Source organism: Plecotus auritus, assembly GCF_963455305.1.
Source record: "Plecotus auritus genome assembly, chromosome: 8".
Taxonomy (NCBI): domain Eukaryota; kingdom Metazoa; phylum Chordata; class Mammalia; order Chiroptera; family Vespertilionidae; genus Plecotus; species Plecotus auritus.
In genome coordinates, this window is record NC_137782.1 from 110,025,780 (window position 1) to 110,045,659 (window position 19,880).

General features: G+C 49.1%; 1 protein-coding gene across 4 annotated transcripts in view; it reads left to right on the plus strand.

The window, feature by feature from the left end:
• Window positions 1-19,880, plus strand: part of CRACDL (CRACD like) — a 126,698-nt gene that overhangs the window by 84,678 nt on the left and 22,140 nt on the right. For all 4 annotated transcript variants that reach the window (XM_080684855.1, XM_080684852.1, XM_080684853.1 and 1 more), the window contains exons 4-6: window positions 199-334; window positions 679-843; window positions 6,366-6,593. In XM_080684855.1, coding sequence (XP_080540981.1) covers window positions 199-334; window positions 679-843; window positions 6,366-6,593 — 529 coding nt within the window. The remainder of the gene's footprint in view (window positions 1-198; window positions 335-678; window positions 844-6,365; window positions 6,594-19,880) is intronic.

Sequence of the window (19,880 nt, forward strand, 5' to 3'; positions counted from 1 at the left end):
GTTTCTATCTCTGTAATGTTCCTAGTAGTTGACTGTGGGTCTGACAGGGTGGGGATAAACTAAAGTCAGGAGCAAATAAAAAATGCACTAGCCACGGGCCCGTTGTCTGCAGGGCCACGGCCCACGTGCCCCTGGCTCTTCATCTGAGGACCCAGGTGCGGGGCTGTGCGCAGTCTCACAGCTGCTCTTTCATCCTAGGGAGTCGAGGGGCGCACTGGGCGGCCGGGCCCTCTCACATGACAGCATTTTCATTCCGGAGTCGGGACAGGACCCCACGCGGCCCGTGCGGGTCTTTTCCCAAGAAAACGTGTGTGACCGGATTAAGGCTCTGCAGGTAAACTCCTTGGCAGCGTCACTTGGTATGTATGTCAGATACAAATCAAGATGTTTTTAAATTCCTGCTTGGTTTATTTGATATATTTTAAAGTACAATTGCGTGCACATCGCAACTTTCCCAAGATACGCCAGGTAGTTACAGCTGGATCTTGACTCGTCTGCGTGGTAACTGCTCGTTTTCAAGGTGACAGCAGAGCTGGTGGCAGACAGGTGTTCTCCGTTCAGTCCTCTGCACCTCGGCCAGGCGCTGAAATATCTCCCGAATGAATGAATTGGGGAGAGAGGGTTTGTTGATAAAGTCGCTGATGAAAACAAGAGCAAATGTTCTTTATTCCAATCCAGTTAAAAATACAGTGCAATGTGAAAATGGGGCCACCACCCCCTCCGGGGGGCCTTCCTGCCAAGCGGGGAGATGACCCCGGCATGAGTTCTGAGGACGATGGGCTGCCCAGGAGCCCCCCAGAGATGTCCCTGCTGCATGACATCGGTCCCAGCACAACCATAAAGGCAAGTACAGCCTGCACCCCATGTGTCCACCTGCACCCACCATGGAGGGCAGCTGGGGCTGAGGTGGCCCCTGTGCGAGTCCCATGCTGGGTGGCCAGGCTCGATGCAGTGGGAGGTCTCCCAGAGCGGGTCACTGGTGCCCACAGCTGGCATTTGTTTTCATTCCTTGAGCAGAAATGCAGGTCTCCTTAGGCGATGGGGTCTGGGTCGCATGCTTTATGATGGGAGGGATCTGAGACAATGGACTCTGTACCTCGTCTTTCCTGTCGAGCAGATGACCAGACCGGAAGGAAGCACCTTTGTCCCTGCTCTCTGTTGGCCTGACACTGGGCTGGAAGGAGGAGGGAGTGGTCAGCATAAGTGACCTAGTCTGGGCTGTGGCATCTGAATGGAGGACAGTGAGAACTGGTTGGGCGGGGCGGGGCGTGAAGCGTGGTGCTGGTAGCAGGGCAGCGGGGAGTTGGCCCGGCAGGAGAGGCTGCCTGACCTCTATGGGTTGGGGAGCTCATCCTAGATGCCTCCCTCCCCCAAGAACCCACGGGGAGGACGGGCCCTTCCTGCTGTGCAAACTGCAGGGCTCTGGGCTGCCTCTTCACCCAGGCCATGCGCTTGTACATAAATGCCCATGTCCCCTGGCACACAGCTTGCTGAGGGCTGGGCAGAGGGGGTATTCGTGTTATGCTGGCACGTGGGAAACCAGTGAAGGCCAGGGTCCATTTGTGCAGCCACACTCCCGCCCAGAGCACCTTGGGAGCAGCCACTGCTGCCTGGTCCAGGCATCCACAGGGAGGCTCGGGTTCCCTCGTGACTCAGAGGCTCACAGAGCCTGTGCCCTGAAGTCCAGGAGCCCCTGCAGAGGCTGGGGAGGCACATCGGCTCAGTTTGTGTGCCATTGTGGGCGGCCAGAGGGTCACTGACCACAGGAGGGCTGTGGTGTGGCCGAGGGAACTAGCCCAGCACCCCTCAGACCTCCACCTCAGGTGCGCCTGTCCCTGCTTGCTCCACACAGGCCTGGGGACAGTAGGCCACCCACCATGGCTCTCCCACCTGGCGGAGAAGGAAGAGAGGGCAGGGAATGGTTTGCCCTGTTTCTTGGACTTCAAGCCACCCCCCATAACACCTTAAAACACCGGAGGAGAAGTTGACAGGCTTGTGGCTGCTTATGTTTTAATTATCATGTGATGGACACATCACTGCACCCTCAGGTGTGCAGCTTCAATGTCCCCCAGCCTCAGTGTCCCCCAGCCTCGGTGTCCCCCAGCCTCAGTGTCCCCCAGCCTCGGTGTCCCCCAGCCTCGGGGCCACATATGACCTTATGTGTTTGTGGGGAGGTCTCTCACGAGCCACCATTGATTCTCTCGCCCCACTCCATCACAGAGCATTGTCTGACGCTCACAGCCCATAGTGCCCTGTGTTTAGTGGGTTCATGGTACAGAGACCCCTTGTTTCTAAGTCCATTCACTCAGGAACGAGCCCAGCTCCAAACCCACCAGCGTCACAAAGTGCAGAGTCTACAGTTGGCTGAGTGGGAGCCACTCGTGCTGGGCGGGGCTGACCTTGTCCTTCTCAGCATCCAGAACATTCTGGGATTTTATCAATTCTTGGGTAACATGAACAATCTTCTAGCTTCATAGGAAATCAAAACCTGAGCCTTTAAGACTTAAAAAATATAATCTTTAGATTGTAGTTTTGAGGACACAGTGATCGTGTTGTGTGCCCTGACAGTGCCCAGGCACAGCAGCCGGCTGAGAGGGGCCACACGCACCTGCGACACGTTATGTAATGCGTGGTATTTGATATAGTGGCGCCTTACATCCCAAAGCATGGGCTGTGGGCTGTGTCGTTCTTTCCTGCGTGACACCTCGCACAGGCCTGTGTGCGGGCAGAGACACTTTAGGAAGATTCTTGCGAACAAAGGTCTGTAGTAACAGTATTTGATGTCACTGCCAAGATGGTATTTCCTGGCAGAATGAGTTTTTCAGGAAATACCTGGAATTACTTTTTAAATTTTATTAGCATACGAGCTGGCAACTGATGAAATGTAAGTTGGTGATCTTGAAGGTGAAATTACATCTAACTAGGCATGTGCTAGGCTTCCTGCCACTAAGGAGGGAACACTGGGGAGAGCGTGGCAAACTGGCCAGTCTGGCTGCTGCAGGAGACGAGGGAGGTCGCGGGGGGGACACAGCTCTGGCGGCAAAAGGGGTGTGTGCATTCACCTGCAGGGCCAGACCCCAGGCAGGTGCTGTCACCTCTCGGACTCTGTCCTCAGGGTTTGGGAGAGAATCAGAGGAGACCAGGTGGGGCAGCGTCCCCTTTCCTCGCAGTGAATGCCCCTGGTGTCCGTCCCACCACCCTGCGCCATGTCCGCTGCTGCTCCTGGGAGCACCGCCCTCAGCCTCCCGCCAGTGGCTGAGCCCCTCAGTTTGAGGACAAACATTTTAAAGCAGCTGTCACCCACGATCACCCCTGAACAACCCTCTCAACCCCAGGCCATTTCCTCATGGCCCTGTGAGCCACATCCCCCAACACAGGGCCACAGTTAGACTTTTAAATCATTGCCTTGGAGAATCATCCAGAAGCACAGGTTTCAGAAAAAAAGTGGGTGCCTGGGGGCAAGCGGTGCCGGGGAGCATGCCCAGATGCTGCCGGCCCACAGATGAAACGCGGCCAGCATTCCTGACCTCCTCCCCCTGGGCTAGGGCCCAGCCTAGGGGCCAGGTGGGCGCCCTGGAGGAGAGGAGACAGGCATGCCTGTCCTTTGGGTTTATAGAGTGGTGAACAGAGGCCCTTTATCTCAAAAGTAATCATTCTCATTCCTGGACTCACTGCATTTGCAAAGATCCTTGTCTTTCTGTTCACTTGAGTCCCAAACGGTCAGCAAAAACAAGCCAAGTGTGTATTACGTTTAGATAGGGGCTGGTGCAGGATTCTGCATGATTTTTTTAACATATTTTTTTTAATTGATTTCCGAGAGGAAGGGAGAGGGAGAGAGAGATAGAAACATCAATGATGAGAGAGAATCATTGATCAGCTGCCTCCTGCAGGCCTCACACTGGGGACCGAGCCTGCAACCTGGGCATGTGCCCTTGACTGGAATCGAACCTGGGGCCCTTCAGTCCACAGGCCGATGCTCTATCCACTGAGCCAAACCGGCTAGGGCAGGATTCTGATGCATGGCCCTTAAGGAGGACTCCCTGGGGAGATGTCACCAGTTCAATCCAAGTTGACTACCTGAGTCCTCAGGGGCAAGAGGGAAGGAAGCTAAAGCCACAGGTACAGAGGAGGTCGTGGCCAGGAGCCCTGTGGTTTGTTTTAAAAATAATTTTTCTTGCTCTATTTCCATAACAGCTGAGTAGCTCAAACAAGAACTAAAATTGATTACGTCCACTTAAAACCTTTCCCGCATTTCAGTACCTGTCTTCTCCCGCCTGACAGAAATAAACATTCTGCTTGCCCGAGAACATGTGAGGGGCCTTTAGAGGAACAGGGAGAGGCAGTGCCCTTGGGGCGGTCCCTGCCTCAGAGCCTGTCTCTCCAGCAGTGGCCTCCCTTTGCGCCCCACCCGCTGGGTGAGAGGAGGCTGCTGACCCCTACTCTGCCTGGGGCCCCAGGGTTTGGGAAAAGTAGCTGAGCAGGATGTACCCGTGCCCCCCAAGCCCGCTCTCTGCCTCCCTCCTGAGACTTTCCACGAGGGCTTACTAAATCATCGTGAGATGTACAGAATTATGGTCTTAGGTTAGAATGTGAACCTGACACCACCTCACCCATTAGGATGGACACTATAAAAAATATAAATAAATAAATAAATAACACGTTTTGGCGAGAACGTGGAGATATTAGAATCCCAACTTGGTGTTAGCAAAATAAAACGGCGCAGTCACTATGGAAAGCAGTGTGGAAGGGTCCTCAGAAAACTAAAATAGAACTAGCAAATGATCCAGCAATTCTACTTCTGGGTATCTACCTGTAAGAATTAAAAGCAAGTTCTCTAAAAGATATTTTTACAGCCATGTTCATAGCAGCATAATTCACAGCAGCAAAAACGTGGAAGCAACACAGATGTCCGTCAGCAAGTGGCCAATAAACAGACGTGGTCGGTACACACAAAGGGAGGGAACTCTGACCCGGCTGCAGTGGGGATGGGCCTCACAGACACTCTGCTCGGTGAGATAAGCCAGTCACAAAGGGGCGAATACTGTGAGCTTCCACTTACAGGAGGTGCTGCGAGAAAGCACATTCACAGAAACAGAAGTTGAATTGTGGTGCCAAGGCTGGGAGAGGGCATGGGAGGAGGAGTTCGGTGGGCACAGGGTTTCAGCTTTACAAGAGAAGTTTTAGGGGCGGATGGTGGTGATGGTTGCACAGTAATATGAATGTATTTCATCCCACTGTACTGCACATTTAAAAATGGCTCAGATGCTAAATTTTCTGTGTACTTTACTACAGTAAAAAAAAAAAAAAAAAAAAAAAAAAAGGAAAATAAACAACCCTGGAAAAACCATGTAAGCTTGACACTCATATTGAGCGCCATGCTAGAATAGAAAGTTTGTTTGCAGGTGACGGGGCTGTAACTCAAGCCAGCACCTCCCAGCTTCCCTCTGCACCTCGCTGGTCACCTGGGCTGCATTTGTCATGCTGTACAGTGGGCGCCCTCTGTTACTTGACGCTGACACATCTCTGCAGGAGACCCACTCAGACCTCACTGGGTGGAAGAGCTTGCCAAGTTCAGTGGGCAGGGAGCTCAGGGCGTTGCCATCATTCTTGCATGTGACAGCCAGACGCCCTGGCAACACTTTTGCCCTTAGCTGTCAGTTACTCTCTTCTGAAGTTTAAATTAGTGAAATATTGTAACTTAACAGATGGTAACTTAAACCAGATTCTCCAGGAGAATGTGTAAAGACGCAGAAACCATCTAGTGTGAGCAGCCCAGGCGCCAGTGATGGACTGCCCAGGGGGCTTCGCACATCCTGTGCCCCTGCCTGGAGGTCACACCACTAGTCACCCCTCGGCTTCCAGAGACAGGACTCCGCCCGACTCTGCCCTGGGGCAATTGAGCTGCCTGCATCATCAGAGTAGCTAGCTCTGTCTGAGTGCCTGTGCCCGCAGCGGTGGGAGGGTGACGGCAGTGGTGGGAGGGTGACGGCAGCAGTGGGGGGGGGGTGCCCGCAGCGGTGGGAGGGTGACGGCAGCGGTGGGGGGGGGTGCCCGCAGCGGTGGGGGGTGCCCGCAGTGGTCGGAGGGTGACGGCAGCAGTGGGGGGGTGCCCGCAGCGGTGGGAGGGTGACGCCAGTTGTCTGCTGAGGGGCCTGGGGCACAGGTTCTCTGCGTGGCTGTGGAATGAGTGGCAGGTTTCCAGGCAGTGGCCCAACACTTAACCCTCCCTGTTGAGACTCCGTGTGAAACGTGCCCTCTCCTGGGAAGATGGGGTGGTGAAAGCACAAGGTCAGAGTGTTTGCTGCACCCGTTCGTGTCAGTCGTGTTGAGAATTAACATTCCCTTTTGCTCCTTCTCTCATGAAGGTCTCTTTGGTTTCCTCATCCCGGCCGCCCTCTCCAGAACAGCCCTCCTCCAGGCCACCAAGTGACGCCCCCACCGGGCCACGGACCGCGGCCAGCAGTGTGGCGCCCGTGGCTGATTTCAGCTGCCCCCCAGAATCCTCCTCCTGCTTGGACAACTCCGCAGCAAAGCACAAGCTCCTGGTTAAGCCCCGCAACCAGCGCTCAAGCAAAATGAGGCGCCTTTCTTCGGTAATCAGGCTTCTCTCCCGCCTCCTCTCACCCCGTCTCTCTCCTCCCAGGGTCAACTGCCCCCCTGAGTGATTCCCATGGCCCCATTGACAACATCAATTAATATGTCTCTCCCCTACATAAACACTTCCTTTATTCATTCATCCTTCATTCATTCACTCACTCTGCAACCCCTATCAAGAGCCTGCTTGCTATGTGCTGCCTCTCCTTGCCTTCCCTCTGCACTCAGCGAAGTCCATACTCTAGCCGCGCCCCCAGCCCCCTCCAGCCTGCCTCAGACTTCCTCTTGCTCTGCCTCCTCCTGCTCCTGAGCTCTCCGAGCTGCCCTGCCTCCAGGCACAGGCCTTGTTCCTCCTGGTTCTCCTGGCAGCTCCTCCTCAGCCTCGGGGTCTCGGCTCAGAGGTCCTCTCCACACAGACTCACCTGAGCGCCTGTGGGAGCGCCCCCATCCCCCCACAGTGCTTACTTCCTTCATAGCACAGGCTACGCAGCATGACCTTTGGAAATGCATGCTCACTTGTTTACTGCCTGTCTTCTGAGGCCTTGTCCCAGCTGTACCTCCAGCCCCTGGGGCCCGGCTCATCACAGAGCTGACCCAGCAAACATTTGTTGAATGCATGAATGAATAAACACACAGTGAATGAATGATGGCAGAAGCAGCCACTAGACTGGACACCCGCCTTGGGTGAGCACCTGCTTAGTAGCAGAGGGATGGTGCCCCTGTGAGGACAGACCCTCTTTGGGCTGCGGCCTGGGCAGGTGTCAGCTCATAGCTGTGGGAGTTGAGAACTCGCTCATGGTACCAGGGAGTTACAGTCCATGTAGGGGAGGTGCCTTCTCCCCAACTTGGTGATGCGGACACTGCCTCACCCCTGGAGGCGCTGACACCAGGCAGCACCCAGTGCTGAGAAAGAGACGCTCGCTGACCAGCATTCCCTCCCTTCGTCCCTCGAGACAAGATGGGGCTGACGAAGTCCCAGGGACAAGCTCAGTGCTTCAGCTGGAGACGGTGGCGCGGGGTCACTGAGGATGTCGGGGACCCCCTGAGACAGTGGGTTCCCCTTTGGACATGTGGAATGTGCTTCTGAAGCTCATGCTGGAAGGCTTGGCATGGGTGTAAGAGGTTGACTTTTGAGGGGACCAATGCTGAAGAAGGAAGCGAGCTGTGGTTACCTCCCGCGCAGTGTGCGCTCACGGAGCTGGGGACTAGGGCGTGTACAGGCGCTTGAATATCCGGGGCATTTACAGTGAGAGGCTCTGAGCTGGGGGACTTGCCAAGGCCCAGTCGCTCTGGCCTGCCCGTCCTTGTGCTGCGTGGAGCCCAGGGCAGGGACGAAGCCAGCTCCCACTGGCCCTCAATGTGGGCTTTATTCCCATGGATGTCTGTTGCCCGGCAGGGGTGCATGTCACCAGCCCAGCCAGACTTGGGGCTGAGGGCAGCCGGCTCCTGCTTCAGGGGAAGGAAGGGCAGCATCCCCTCTTTCTGCTCCGGGGAAGAAGAACTGTGCCTCTTTCTTTGCTCTTGAACTTGACTTAGCTCTTAACCACATTTTAGAACAACAAAAAGTCTGATCTTCCCAGTCTGGGTAAACAGTCTTTCCTTAATTGAAACTGTCGTGTCCTCTCCTCTCCGTCTTTTCCTTGGTGGGAGCAGCACGCATATGTTAAGTTTGGGAGGTCTGCGTGTTTTCCTGATGGGGCAGAGTTACCTGGCCCGTGGTCACCAGTGTCATTGCTTGGTCCTCAGCTGGAGGCTGTTGTTCTTCTGTGTCCACAGCACCCTTTGCCCTTTGGCCATGAGGTTCCTCTTCCCAACCATGAGGACCTTCCTGGTACTGTGCCCCCCTGGGACTCAGCTGCTTTCTGATGCTCCCATCCTGCTCTGCGGGTGGGGAAGAGTCACCACGCTGCCCCTCTGCTGCCCTCCTGACCCTGCATGTCCGTGGAGGTTCACTCCCCTTTGGGCTTCGCCGAACAGTAAGGTCCAAGTCGCCCCTGCTTTTCTAATAGCTGGGATCTCTTTCTCCATCCCCCACCCCGGGCTCAGGCACCTGCAGAGCCTCTACTTTAGTCTCTTCCTCCTGCTGCCCAGGTGCCTGCCTCCATCCGGGCAGAATGGCCGTCCGTGCCAGCTGGGCATCCCTGCTCTGTCAAAGTGGGGCAAATTGCCCTGGACATCACCGAGGCTCTGACTCTGTTGAGCTCTGGAAGAAAGCAGAAGGGCTTTCTTGCCTTCAGAGCCCAGTCTTCCATGGTTGAATGAAATCCTTGGCTCTCAAGTAGTGTTTCTTTCACATTTGAGAAACACATCCAGGTGTGCATTTGGCTGAACCTGTCAGCTTCCGAAGCAGAGGGCAGGAGACAAGTGCAGGCTGTGACCTTGGCTTTTCCCGTCTGCACAGAACCGGCCCTGTGGGGCTCCAGCACAGACATGGAACACCTGTAAATGTCTACGTGCCCCTCCCCACACAGTCAATCCGCCTCCCAGCCCGCAGTGCCAGGAGCAGGGGATGTCATGAACTCTCCCGGGAACAGCAGGATGACATGGCTAGATCAAGGTGGCATGGCTGGCAGAGCTACCAGCTATGCGCCCAGGTCTCTGACAGAGCCTGGCACCTCCACACCCCACACTGCTCATCGGCGGTGGCTTCCGCCTGCAGAGGATGGGGATGCTGCCCTAAGACTCGTGCTGGTGAGAGGAGGTGGAAGAGCAGGCAGCCGGGATGGTCTTCATCCCTGTGCAGGCTGAACAGTGGGTCCTCTACTTCTGCTCTCCTGGGAGGCTGGTGGGGAGTGGGAGTTGGGGAGCGGTGGAGATGGGGGACACACGCATTCTGCTGCTGTGCCTGACCCTCTGCTCCACGTCCAAGTTCACCCTCTTGTTACAGAATTTACGAGGTGACCGAAAAATACGCAGGAGTACGCAGAGATACAGGAAAAACCCATTTATTTTCAGATGTTTCACATGTACTAGTACAGTGACTCAGGGGTCAGTTCTCCAAATCCTGAGTAAGTCAATATGGAGGAAGCTTTCCCTTTATACCCTTTGGTTTCTTTGTTCCCCAAATAAGGATCAGACTTCCAGACCTTTTCGCGGGCTTTGCAAAAAGCCCCATGTATTGGAATGAGGGCCATGAGACCAAACCTAAAGGCCTGGCCTGGCGCCAGCACTGATAACCCCCTCTGGGGGGTGTGTATTGTTCATGGTCTATGGCCTCTCTAGAATGGGAGTACTTAGGTAAACAGGTCTTGCAGGACCAGATAATTAAGGAAGGGGCAGTGACAGGCTAACAGAAATGTGCATTAGGGATACAGAGTCAGGCTGCTAGCACCCCTCTCCTTAAATGTCTTATTTTCCTCATCATTCCCCACCCCCACCCCTTGATCCTCAAGCTGATTTTCAGCCTTGGGGATTCAATAGAAGACTCAAAGCTAGGGAGTAGGGTATTCAGCAGCTCGAGTCTTTTTTTCATCTTTATCACCCAAGGGATTGTGATGGTAGTCCAGAGACCTGGTCTGGAGTAACATCTGGGGCTTCAAGGCTTACTGATTCTACCTCTATTAGCTATTCTAAAACCTGTTGGCTTTCTTAATGGAAGGGAGACAGAGTCTACACAGGGAGTCTGGCTTCTGAGCAGTTGGAATGGTGAGAAGCATGCCTCAGGGTCCAGTCTATTTCTTCTCCAGTTGGCTCATCTCCTTGCTCTGCTCATGTCTGTCTAACTGCCTAACACATCCCCTCAAGGATCCTGGCTCTGGATCTTTTCAGGGGAAATGGGCATCGGTAGGCTCTGGCTACTTCCATGCTGAGGAGGGGCGGAGTTTTCTTTCAGAGCCAAGAGATCCTTGCTCTCTGTCAGAGGGACGATGAGGCCTGGGCACAGAAGGAGGTGGGCTTGTGACCTGGCAGAAACAAACTGTATTATAAAATTTAGTATTACTGAGCAATTAGAACAGCAAGAATTACAACAAATGGTCTGGTGGAAGGGAAAGAAAACATTTCAGTTCTAATAACTCCTATTGAAATAGAATTTTTCTCCTTAAAATCACCCTTATGTTTATTAAAGAGCCAAATTAAGGCTAATTTATATATTGCATTCATTTTGGCCTAATAGTTTGCATAAGCACAACAAGAATGGTAACTGACCACCTTTGCCAGAATTTCATGATTGAGTCTCAATGTGCCACGTAGGGCAGGGAAGCCAAGCCATCCAGCTGCCATCAGGCCTGCCTGCAGTATCTGCTGGGTTAGGTGAATTCCTCACCTGCAGCGCCCTAGGCTTCAAGGCCCACCTCAGCAACCCTCCTACTCGTCACGGCCTAGAGTGTGTGGGGGTTCCACAGGGACACAGAGGCGCGCTCGTTGCTCCCCTTCCACTCTGACCAACCGCCAGCGATGGCAGGGTATGGACCTGATGCTCCAGCGCCATCCATTGTCAGGGCTACCAAGCAAGATACCAGGCTTTCTCCATGGCACTTTTATTGGCATCAAGTCTTCAGAATCCAGACAGAGCTCTTTAAAACATGACACTCCAGTCAAAGTTTTTGGTCAATAAAACCGGTCTTACTGAATTTATGCAAAGAAATGCATTGCCATGATTCATTCATTAAGTATTGCCAAATTCTGGAGGGATAATATAGGGAGAAAAATACACTAACTTTAAGATATTCTGATTTTCCTTGCCAGTCCTTTCCATTGACTCTTCAAAAGATGTAATATTTTCCAAATGTATTATAACAAAACAGTAATTGTCTCCAAATGACAAGAAATTTAAAATGACATATTTATGGATTTCTTTATAATGCAGATGACATGGAATGTTGTCCTTCCTATAAAATCCAACATTCTATAATATTATAACTAATGACCATTAGTTATAACTGTATTTGACAAAGGTTCCTATGTACCTTCAGTATAAAACTTTCCTTCATGAGAGAGAAAACAAACATTCACAGCATTTCAGAACCTGTTGGGATGATCTAAAGCCAATTCTAGATCAAGAGAAAGTTGTTGTTTTTTTAATTCAAACCCTTCAAGGATTGTCAAACTTGATTTTACCAAAAGATTAAATATTAGAGTGTATTAAACAGGAACTTAGGCTAACAAACTTCAGTTCCTATGATTAAAAGATGGTCTTTTTTGTTTTTTAAATACCTGATTAATATAACACAATTATTTTACTAGAAAATAACTAACCAAAATAAGGCTTATTTTCTAACTTCATTTGTCATTGGGTGTGGACAGCAAGTGACACTAATTGGATTTCTCCCATCAGTCTCCCTGAGTACTTTGGCATAACCCTCTGTTTAGGGAGGCAAAATGCAAATCATTGACTCTTAAGGGTCCTTGGTTTAGGGAAGACAGAGTTTTCTAGATGGTTGCAAATTGCTGTTTTAATATCTCAGTTTCCCTGTTCTGCTTGTCCTGGTTTACTGGCCTGTATCATTTAATCAATTTCCTTTTTTAACATTTCTTTCTACAAATTTCCCATTACTTCCACGGACATTCTTACAACTTACACAAACATTTTTATAACTTCCAGAAATAACCACCTTTAGAAACCACCTTCTTTTTCCTTCAAAATGCATAACCATGCCTCAGTACTTCCATTAAGTATTTCTACTCTAATATTCTTTTTTTTTTTTTTGAGAAATGAGAACATTTTTATTAATTTGTTTAGAAATACAAATAACCCATTTCATACTAACATAAGTAACACATTTTAGGAAAAATCTATGTCTTCTAAAACAAAAATCATTCATTGAAAAGCATGGCATTATTTTACATTTTTGCAAACCTCTTTCATGTTGGGCTTAATAGAATTGGAGGATTCTTATACCTGCTTCTGCATTTGATCAATATGTTTTGTTTGAAATATATGAAGGAAATGTGGCCCCACATGGATGTGCTGGAAATGGGGTGTGGGTGTGAGGTAATGACTTTTAAGTGAGTTGCCCATGTTCTTCTTTGATACTATATCAAACTTGATAAGTAGTAGTTTCTTAGAGTCTAGTTTCACTGTAGAACCAGAAACCACACCAATGAACTCTTTTACTCTTACATTAAAACCCCTTCATCTGTCTCACACTTTGTTTGTTGTTGTTCTTTTTCATTATTTTATTTTATTTTTTTAAATAAATATTTATTGTTCAGATTATTACAGGTGTTCCTCTTTTTTTTCCCCCCATAGCTCTCCTCCACCTGATTCCCCACGCCACCCCATGCCCTTACCCCCCGCCACTGTCTTCATCCATAGGTGTAAGAGTTTTGTCCAATCTCTTCCTGCACCCCTCACAGCCCCTTCCCCATGAGAATTGTCAGTCCACTCCCTTTCTATGTCCCTGATTCTATTATATTCATCAGTCCATTCTGTTCATCAGATTTTTTATTCACTTGATTTTTAGATTCACTTGTTGGTAGGTATGTATTTGATGTCATTTTGTTGTTCATAATTTTTATCTTTACCTTTTGCTTCTTCTTCCTCTTCTTAAAGAATACCCTTCAGCATTTCACATAATCCTAGTTTGGTGGTGATGAACTCCTTTATCTTTTTCTTGTCTGTGAAGCTCTTTATCTGACCTTCAATTCTGAATGATAGCTTTGCTGGGTAGAGTAATCTTGGTTGTAGGTTCTTGCTGTTCATCACTTTGAATATTTCTTGCCACTCCCTTCTGGCCTGCATAGCTTCTGTTGAGAAATCAGCTGACAGTCGTATGGGTACTCTCTTATAGGTAGCTAACTGTTTTTCTCTTGCTGCTTCCAAGATTCTCTCTTTGTCTTTTGCCCTTGGCATTTTAATTATGATGTGTCTTGGTGTGGTCCTCTTTGGATTCCTCTTGTTTGGGGTTCTCTGCACTTCCTGGACTTGTAAGTCTATTTCTTTCACCAGGTAGGGAAAGTTTTCTGTCATTATTTCTTCTAATAGGTTTTCAATATGGTGCTCTCTCTCTTCTTCTGGCACCCCAATAATTCGGATGTTGGTACACTTGAAGTTGTCCCAGAGGCTCCTTACACTATCTTCATATTTTTGGATTCTTTTTTCTTTTTGTTTTTCTGGATGGGTGTTTTTTGTTTCCTCATATTTCAGATCTTTGGTTTGATTCGTGGGGTCCTTTGATCTACAGTTGAATTTCTGTATATTCTTTATTTCAGACAGTGTATGCTTAATTTCTGACTGGTCCTTTTCCATTTTTTTTTTGGCATTCTCATTAAGGTCCTTGAAGGTCTCACTAAGCTACTCAAAGGTCTCATCAAGTTTCTCGGTGGTTTTTAGAAGATTCTTGAGTAACCTTATAAATGTGGTTTTGAACTCTATGTCCAGTAGTTTGCTTTCCTCCATTTCTTTCATTTGTGACATGTTTCTTTGTCTCCGCATTTTGCTGCTTCCCTGTGTTGATGGAGTGGTTTTCTGTGGTAGGTGACGAGTGGTTCAGCCTACCACCTGAGGTGGACACTCTTGGTGCACCCCTTTGTGGGCTGAGTGCAGTCTTCGTGTAGTTAAGCCCTGATTGCTGTTGGTACACTGGGAGGAATTGACCTCCAGGCCAATTGGCTCTGAGGACCCGCTGTATCTATAATGGAAGAACTGCTGTGCTGGAGACACACTTATGGGGCAGGACTTGCTTCAGTGGTGCTTTGGTGCTCACTGAGTCTGCCTCTTGAATGTGTCACTTATGGATGTGAGGAGTTGAAATCTGGTGTCATCTCACACTAGATACACTAGCTTCTGGATCTCCAATGGGGTGCAGGTCAGCTACTGTCTGAGGCCACCCAGCAGGAGCTACAGCGAGAACTACAGTTTTCTCCTCTTTGCTTGGAGGTTTTGGAGCTGTCTGACCAGAGCTGCAGTTTGTTAGGTTAAGCTGCGATAGGTCAGGCCATTTATATGCAAAAGCCACTGTGTGGAGCTTGGGTGGGTTTGTATATTGTGCGGGGCGGGGTCTTAGGGAGTCACTAGGCTAGGGCGTGTCAAACAGCGATGGCTGCCAGTCAGCCATCTCTGTGTCTCCGCATTTCCAAGTCCCCGTGTCCCATACCCCAGCGCAGTAAACAATGATTGCTGCACGCACCTCTGCAAGAAAGCCACCCTCACTTTCCGACCCAATGGCAGACAGTCCAGCTTCTCCCCGTAGGAGTTTGGGTCCCCAGCGTCTCCCCAGAAACTGAAGTTCAGAGTAATCAGGAGCTTGTCTCCCTTCGGGTTGAATAAAGCAGCGCACCCAGTCACCTGCCACCAGCCCAATTCGCGTGCCTCCGTATCTCAGCTTTTCAGTGCTTGTGCACGTCTCAGTGCTCTTTTCTCTTTCCTTCTAGTTGTAGAACTTCCACTCAGCCAGCTTTCCCGTGGTTCTGGGTGATAGACATTTTGTCTTTTAGTTGTAGTTTTGAAATTGTTGTGCGAGGCAGCAGTTTAGGTGTTTACCTATGCCGCCATCTTGGTTCCTCTCTAATATTCTTTCTTTATGTCATACCATCAGCAACTTGTACAGACTTTTTATTTCTTTTTTTTTTAATGTATTAGAATTCTTCACTCTTAGAAATCTTAATTTTTCAATGATTACCAAAAAGTAAACAGCCAGCATTTCTTAGATTAACATTTATGAACATACTTTAAATGCACTTTTACTTTCAAGAAAATATACCTTCCACAAAGTACAAGAGACCTTCTGTAATAAAAACTAAGAGCAGGCAAATAAAAACGTGTCTAGCAATTAATGTTTCTGTTTTTTAAAAAAATATTTTGATGTTTATCATTTAACCCAGCAATTCTCCAAAACCTGTAAGTTAAGACTTTTGGAAAATTATGTATATGCTTATGAGGCTAGAGAAAAGGCAGGGGGAGGAGGGAGCAGGCTGTTCCCAGGCCTCTAACCACTTGGATTTAAATTGCCAGATTTTTCCTTAGAGATAACATGTTAAGGTTACTGCTGTGGCTTCTATTTCTGGCCCTCCAGGCCAGCCCTTCCCTAGGCCACTTGTTCTACAATTGTGAACATAATGTTAGTTTTCTGTTTTTGCTTTTCTTATTTTTATGTACATAGATTTTCTGAGCCTCTTTTAACAGCCTTTCTGCACTTCTGTCCTTCTAGTTCTTTAACTTTGCAGTTATCTTGAGATGTCAGGTCAACTATTGGTGACAAAATGTAATTTATAATATTTCTTGGCCCAACAGGTTTTCAGGGTCTTATCCAGAGTACTTTCTCATTTGATCTTTTAGTCTTGGTAAATTCAGAAGACCCTTCTTTGCCTTGCTGAATATTGAAGGCTTTACTTAGGTTCTGAGTCCCACTGGGGCTCCCGGGTTTGGAAATCTTACATCTGCTGGAAGCACACCAGAGCCAGTCAGGTGCTCCCTTTCCCAGATAGCCATACCATTTCATTTCTGTATGCCCTTGTTCTCTTCAGGCCTTTTTTTTTTCTCACTTTTATAGGCTGGCCCATTCCTCCAACAGAGAGCACAGTCAGTCTCCTCTTGAGTGACTGGGCTTTCATTATTAACACTAGAGGCCCGTTGCAGGAAGATTCCTGCAAGAATAGGGCTTCCTGCAGCCTTCTTCACCGCCCCGCCTGCTTCCCTCCCATCTCAGCCGCCCTGCCTACTTCCTTCCCTTTTCCACCGCTGCACCTGCTTCCCACCCCGCCTGCTTCCCTCCCTTCTCCACCGCCCCGCTTGCTTCTCTGCAGCTTTGCTCCCTTCTGCAGCGCTTGGCTTCCTTCTATGCTGTCTTCAGTCTTCCCTCTGTGTGTGGATAGTCAAATTAACCGCCATCTTGGTTGGGTTAATTTGCATACTCGCTCCTGATTGGCTGGTGGGTGTGGCTTGTGGGCATAGTGGAGGTACGGTCAATTTGCATACTCGATCCTGATTGGCTGGTGGGTGTGGCTTGTGGGCATAGTGGAGGTACGGTCAAGCTCCCGATTACTCTGAACTCCAGTTTCTAGGGAGATGCTGGGGACCCAAACTTCTACGGGGAGAAGCTGGACTGTCTGCCATCAGGTCAGAAAGTGAGGGTGGCTTGCTTGCAGAGGTGCGCGCAGCAATCATTGTTTACTGCGCTGGGGTATGGGACACGGGGACTTGGAAATGCGGAGACACAGAGATGGCTGACTGGCAGCCATCGCTGTTTGCCATGCCCTAGCCTAGTGACTTTCTAAGACCCCGCCCCACACAATTTGCAATGTTTCTCTTTTATTAGATAGGATATTTGTAATTATTACTGAAAAGGCTTTATGCAAATTCTTCATTTTAGTTACATCTATTTATTATATCTTAACAACTTCGAGATTTTAAAGCCAATTATTACCTAAAGCATTTTCTTGACCAGTAACCATGATTGCCCTTTTTGTTCAGGGAAAGAACACGCTAACCTGGCTGGGAGTCATATGACCCTGAGCGAGAACGGCCCATTATCATGGAAGCATTAATCTTGTTACCCAACCCAGCCTGCTTACTTCCTTATGTAATTTCAAGTATATTGTATTGGTCTCATTTAGTTCAAAAATATTTCTTTTTAGGGAGAGAGTAGGTCTTTGTGTCACCTAAGGGCCCTTGAGGTGTCACAAAGCTATCTCTCAGTTAAATTCTCGAAATATTACATTCAGAAAAGCTGTCAAATATATCCAATTTAAATATTATTAAAACTTCAACCAGTTGTAATATTAAAGATTTGGTATTGACCACAGAATTAATTATTTTCAATTTGGTTATTAAATTTTTATATTTTAGTAACATCACAGATACAATATACTTTGAATGTCTTAGAGAAAATGCTGGGAGGACACACCTACCGCCCGCCCATTTCCTTGCTGCCCTCCCCTCAAGGGCACAGAAGCTGCAAAGTTGTGACTGCTTCACAACCAGCCTCAGTTTCACCTCAGCTGGCCTGTGCAGGTTCGTGACGTCACAAGCAGGCACAGGGCACCCACTTCCCATCCGGGTCCTGTTCAGGTCCCGTCCTGTCCTGGTTAATATCAATGCTGACAACCGAATGTTTAATGGATGTGATGCTGGGCAGGGTTTTGCAAATTTCTCCACCCTGCCAAGTTCAGCAAGTACCACCTTTCATTCTGTCTGGCCTGGAAACTGAAACCTCGGCTTTTGCTCAGAGTAAAATGGCTCTTCTTTTTTTGTTTCTGTTCTTTTCCCCTCCCACTTTGCCTCAGGTGGGGTAGATAATGGTTTGTTAGGCTTAGAATTAGCTGGCCTTTGTTTTACCTTTCCTGGGTTGCAACCTTCACAAATTTTACACTTTTAAATCAACCTTAGAATCTTAAAATTTTAACCCAGCACAGCAAAAGCATAAATCAGGGAAGAGCAAATTAAAGTCCCTAAAAATTAGCCAAAATTTCATCACAGACCTACAGACAGAAATCTCACTAGCTGAGAGTTTCTGGCAGGCTAATACCCTGAAGAAAGAGCAAGATGAATCCCCAAGAATAAGGATTCTTGGCAGCTGCTGGGACGTCCTGCAATCTCTGTCATGTGTTTAGCCTCACCACACACAACTAGGCTTCCCCCAAAGCAGGACTTGCCCCATCTTTAAACAAATTAAACAAAGAGACATAAAATATCAACAAACACTCTCTTGTTTCCCATCCTTGGTCATAAGCTGGGGGCCCCTGATTTCGTGGAGAGACATCTGCATTGCAAGCAACGGTCGAGGCCCTTCTTAAAATTCTTTAGCATACACTTTAAGGCAGAAGGTTTAGAGGAGCTACTTCCCATGCTTGCAGCCAGACCATGCAATCCCCTCCCAGTTCACAGAGACACAGGACAACACAAGGTAGCTTTTGCTTCACACAGGCTCTCACACTCACATTCACACACCAGTCAGTCTGAGTTTTGACTTCCACCCACAGAAAGTCCTGAACTGAGGCAAATAATTTGCCTAAGTGGTGATCAGCTACTTTTTCTGCCCCTAAACTCAGGCCTGAACTTGGACTGGTGTCCCGGGGGAAAACTCACCAGTCAGATGTCTGGTTCCATAAAAGAGCTTTCCTGTCCTCTTTGGAGTCCACTGGAGCGCTAGCGGGGGCCCCAGTCGCCCAAGTCCAATGAGGACTGGGACCCAGTAAATCACCGAGGCACACCTTCCTGTCATCAGGGGTTCGGTCTAGTGGGCCCACCAGCCTGCTCTCACACAGCGATGCCTCAAAGGGGCAACTTCGGTCGCATGTTCTTGGTCAGGGAACCATTTTTATGTTACAGAATTTACCAGGCGACCAAAAAATACGCAGGAGTACCCAGAGATACGGGAAAAAAAAATTTTATTTTCAGATGTTTCACGTGTACTAGTACAGTGACTCAGGATCCTGAGTAAGTCAATATGGAGGAAGTTTTCTCTTTATACCCTTTGGTTTCTTTGTCCCCCAAATAAGGATCAGACTTCCGGACCTTTCGTGGGCTTTGCCAAAAGCCCCATGTATTGGAATGGGGGCCCTGAGACCACACCTAAAGGCCTGGCCTGGTGCCAGCATTGATCACAGTTGTGTATTGTTCAGGGTCTATGGCCTCTGTAAAATGGGAGTACTTAGGTAAACAGGTCTTGCAAGACCAGATAATTAAGGAAGGGGCAGTGACTAGACGATAGGCCAGCCTTGGGCAAACTACAGCCAGTGGGCCGGATCCGGCTGTTCTGTCCGGTTCTCTTGCTCTCCCCTCCGCTCCTTTACTTTGAATTTATATTAGTTCACACAAACACTCCATCCATGCTTTTGTTCCGGCCCTCCGGTCCAGTTTAAGAACCCATTGTGGCCCTCGAGTCAAAAAGTTTGCCCACCCCTGCTATAGGCTAACATGAATGTGCATAGGGATACAGAGTCAGGCTGCTAGCCCCGCCCCCCCCCCCTTAATGTCTTATTTTCCTCATCACTCTGGGGTCCATGTTCCATGCCAGCCTTCATCCTGCTGCCTCCCCTGGAGCCACTTGGGCTGCCAGTGGCTCATGTCAGGGTGGGCCACGTGGAGCCTGCTCCTGCTCTGTGCTGACTTAGTGTGGGCTCCGAGCATTTTAAAGGTGACCCACATCCTAAAGAGGTTTCAACGTCAATGATTTCCTGTAAGAGCAAAAGACCAATCTTTCTCTTTTTATGCCCAGAGGAGTAGGATTGTGCATCTTGGCGAGAGTTCGGCTGAGGTATTGTTCAAACATCCCAGTGATCCTGTGTTTTTTCAGCAAGGAGGTGCCGGCTGGAAATCGTTAAAAATAACATCAACAGGCAACAGAAACCTATTGCTGACACCCGGAGTGTTGCCTAAAGGGGGAGGAGAGAGCTCGCTGCAACAG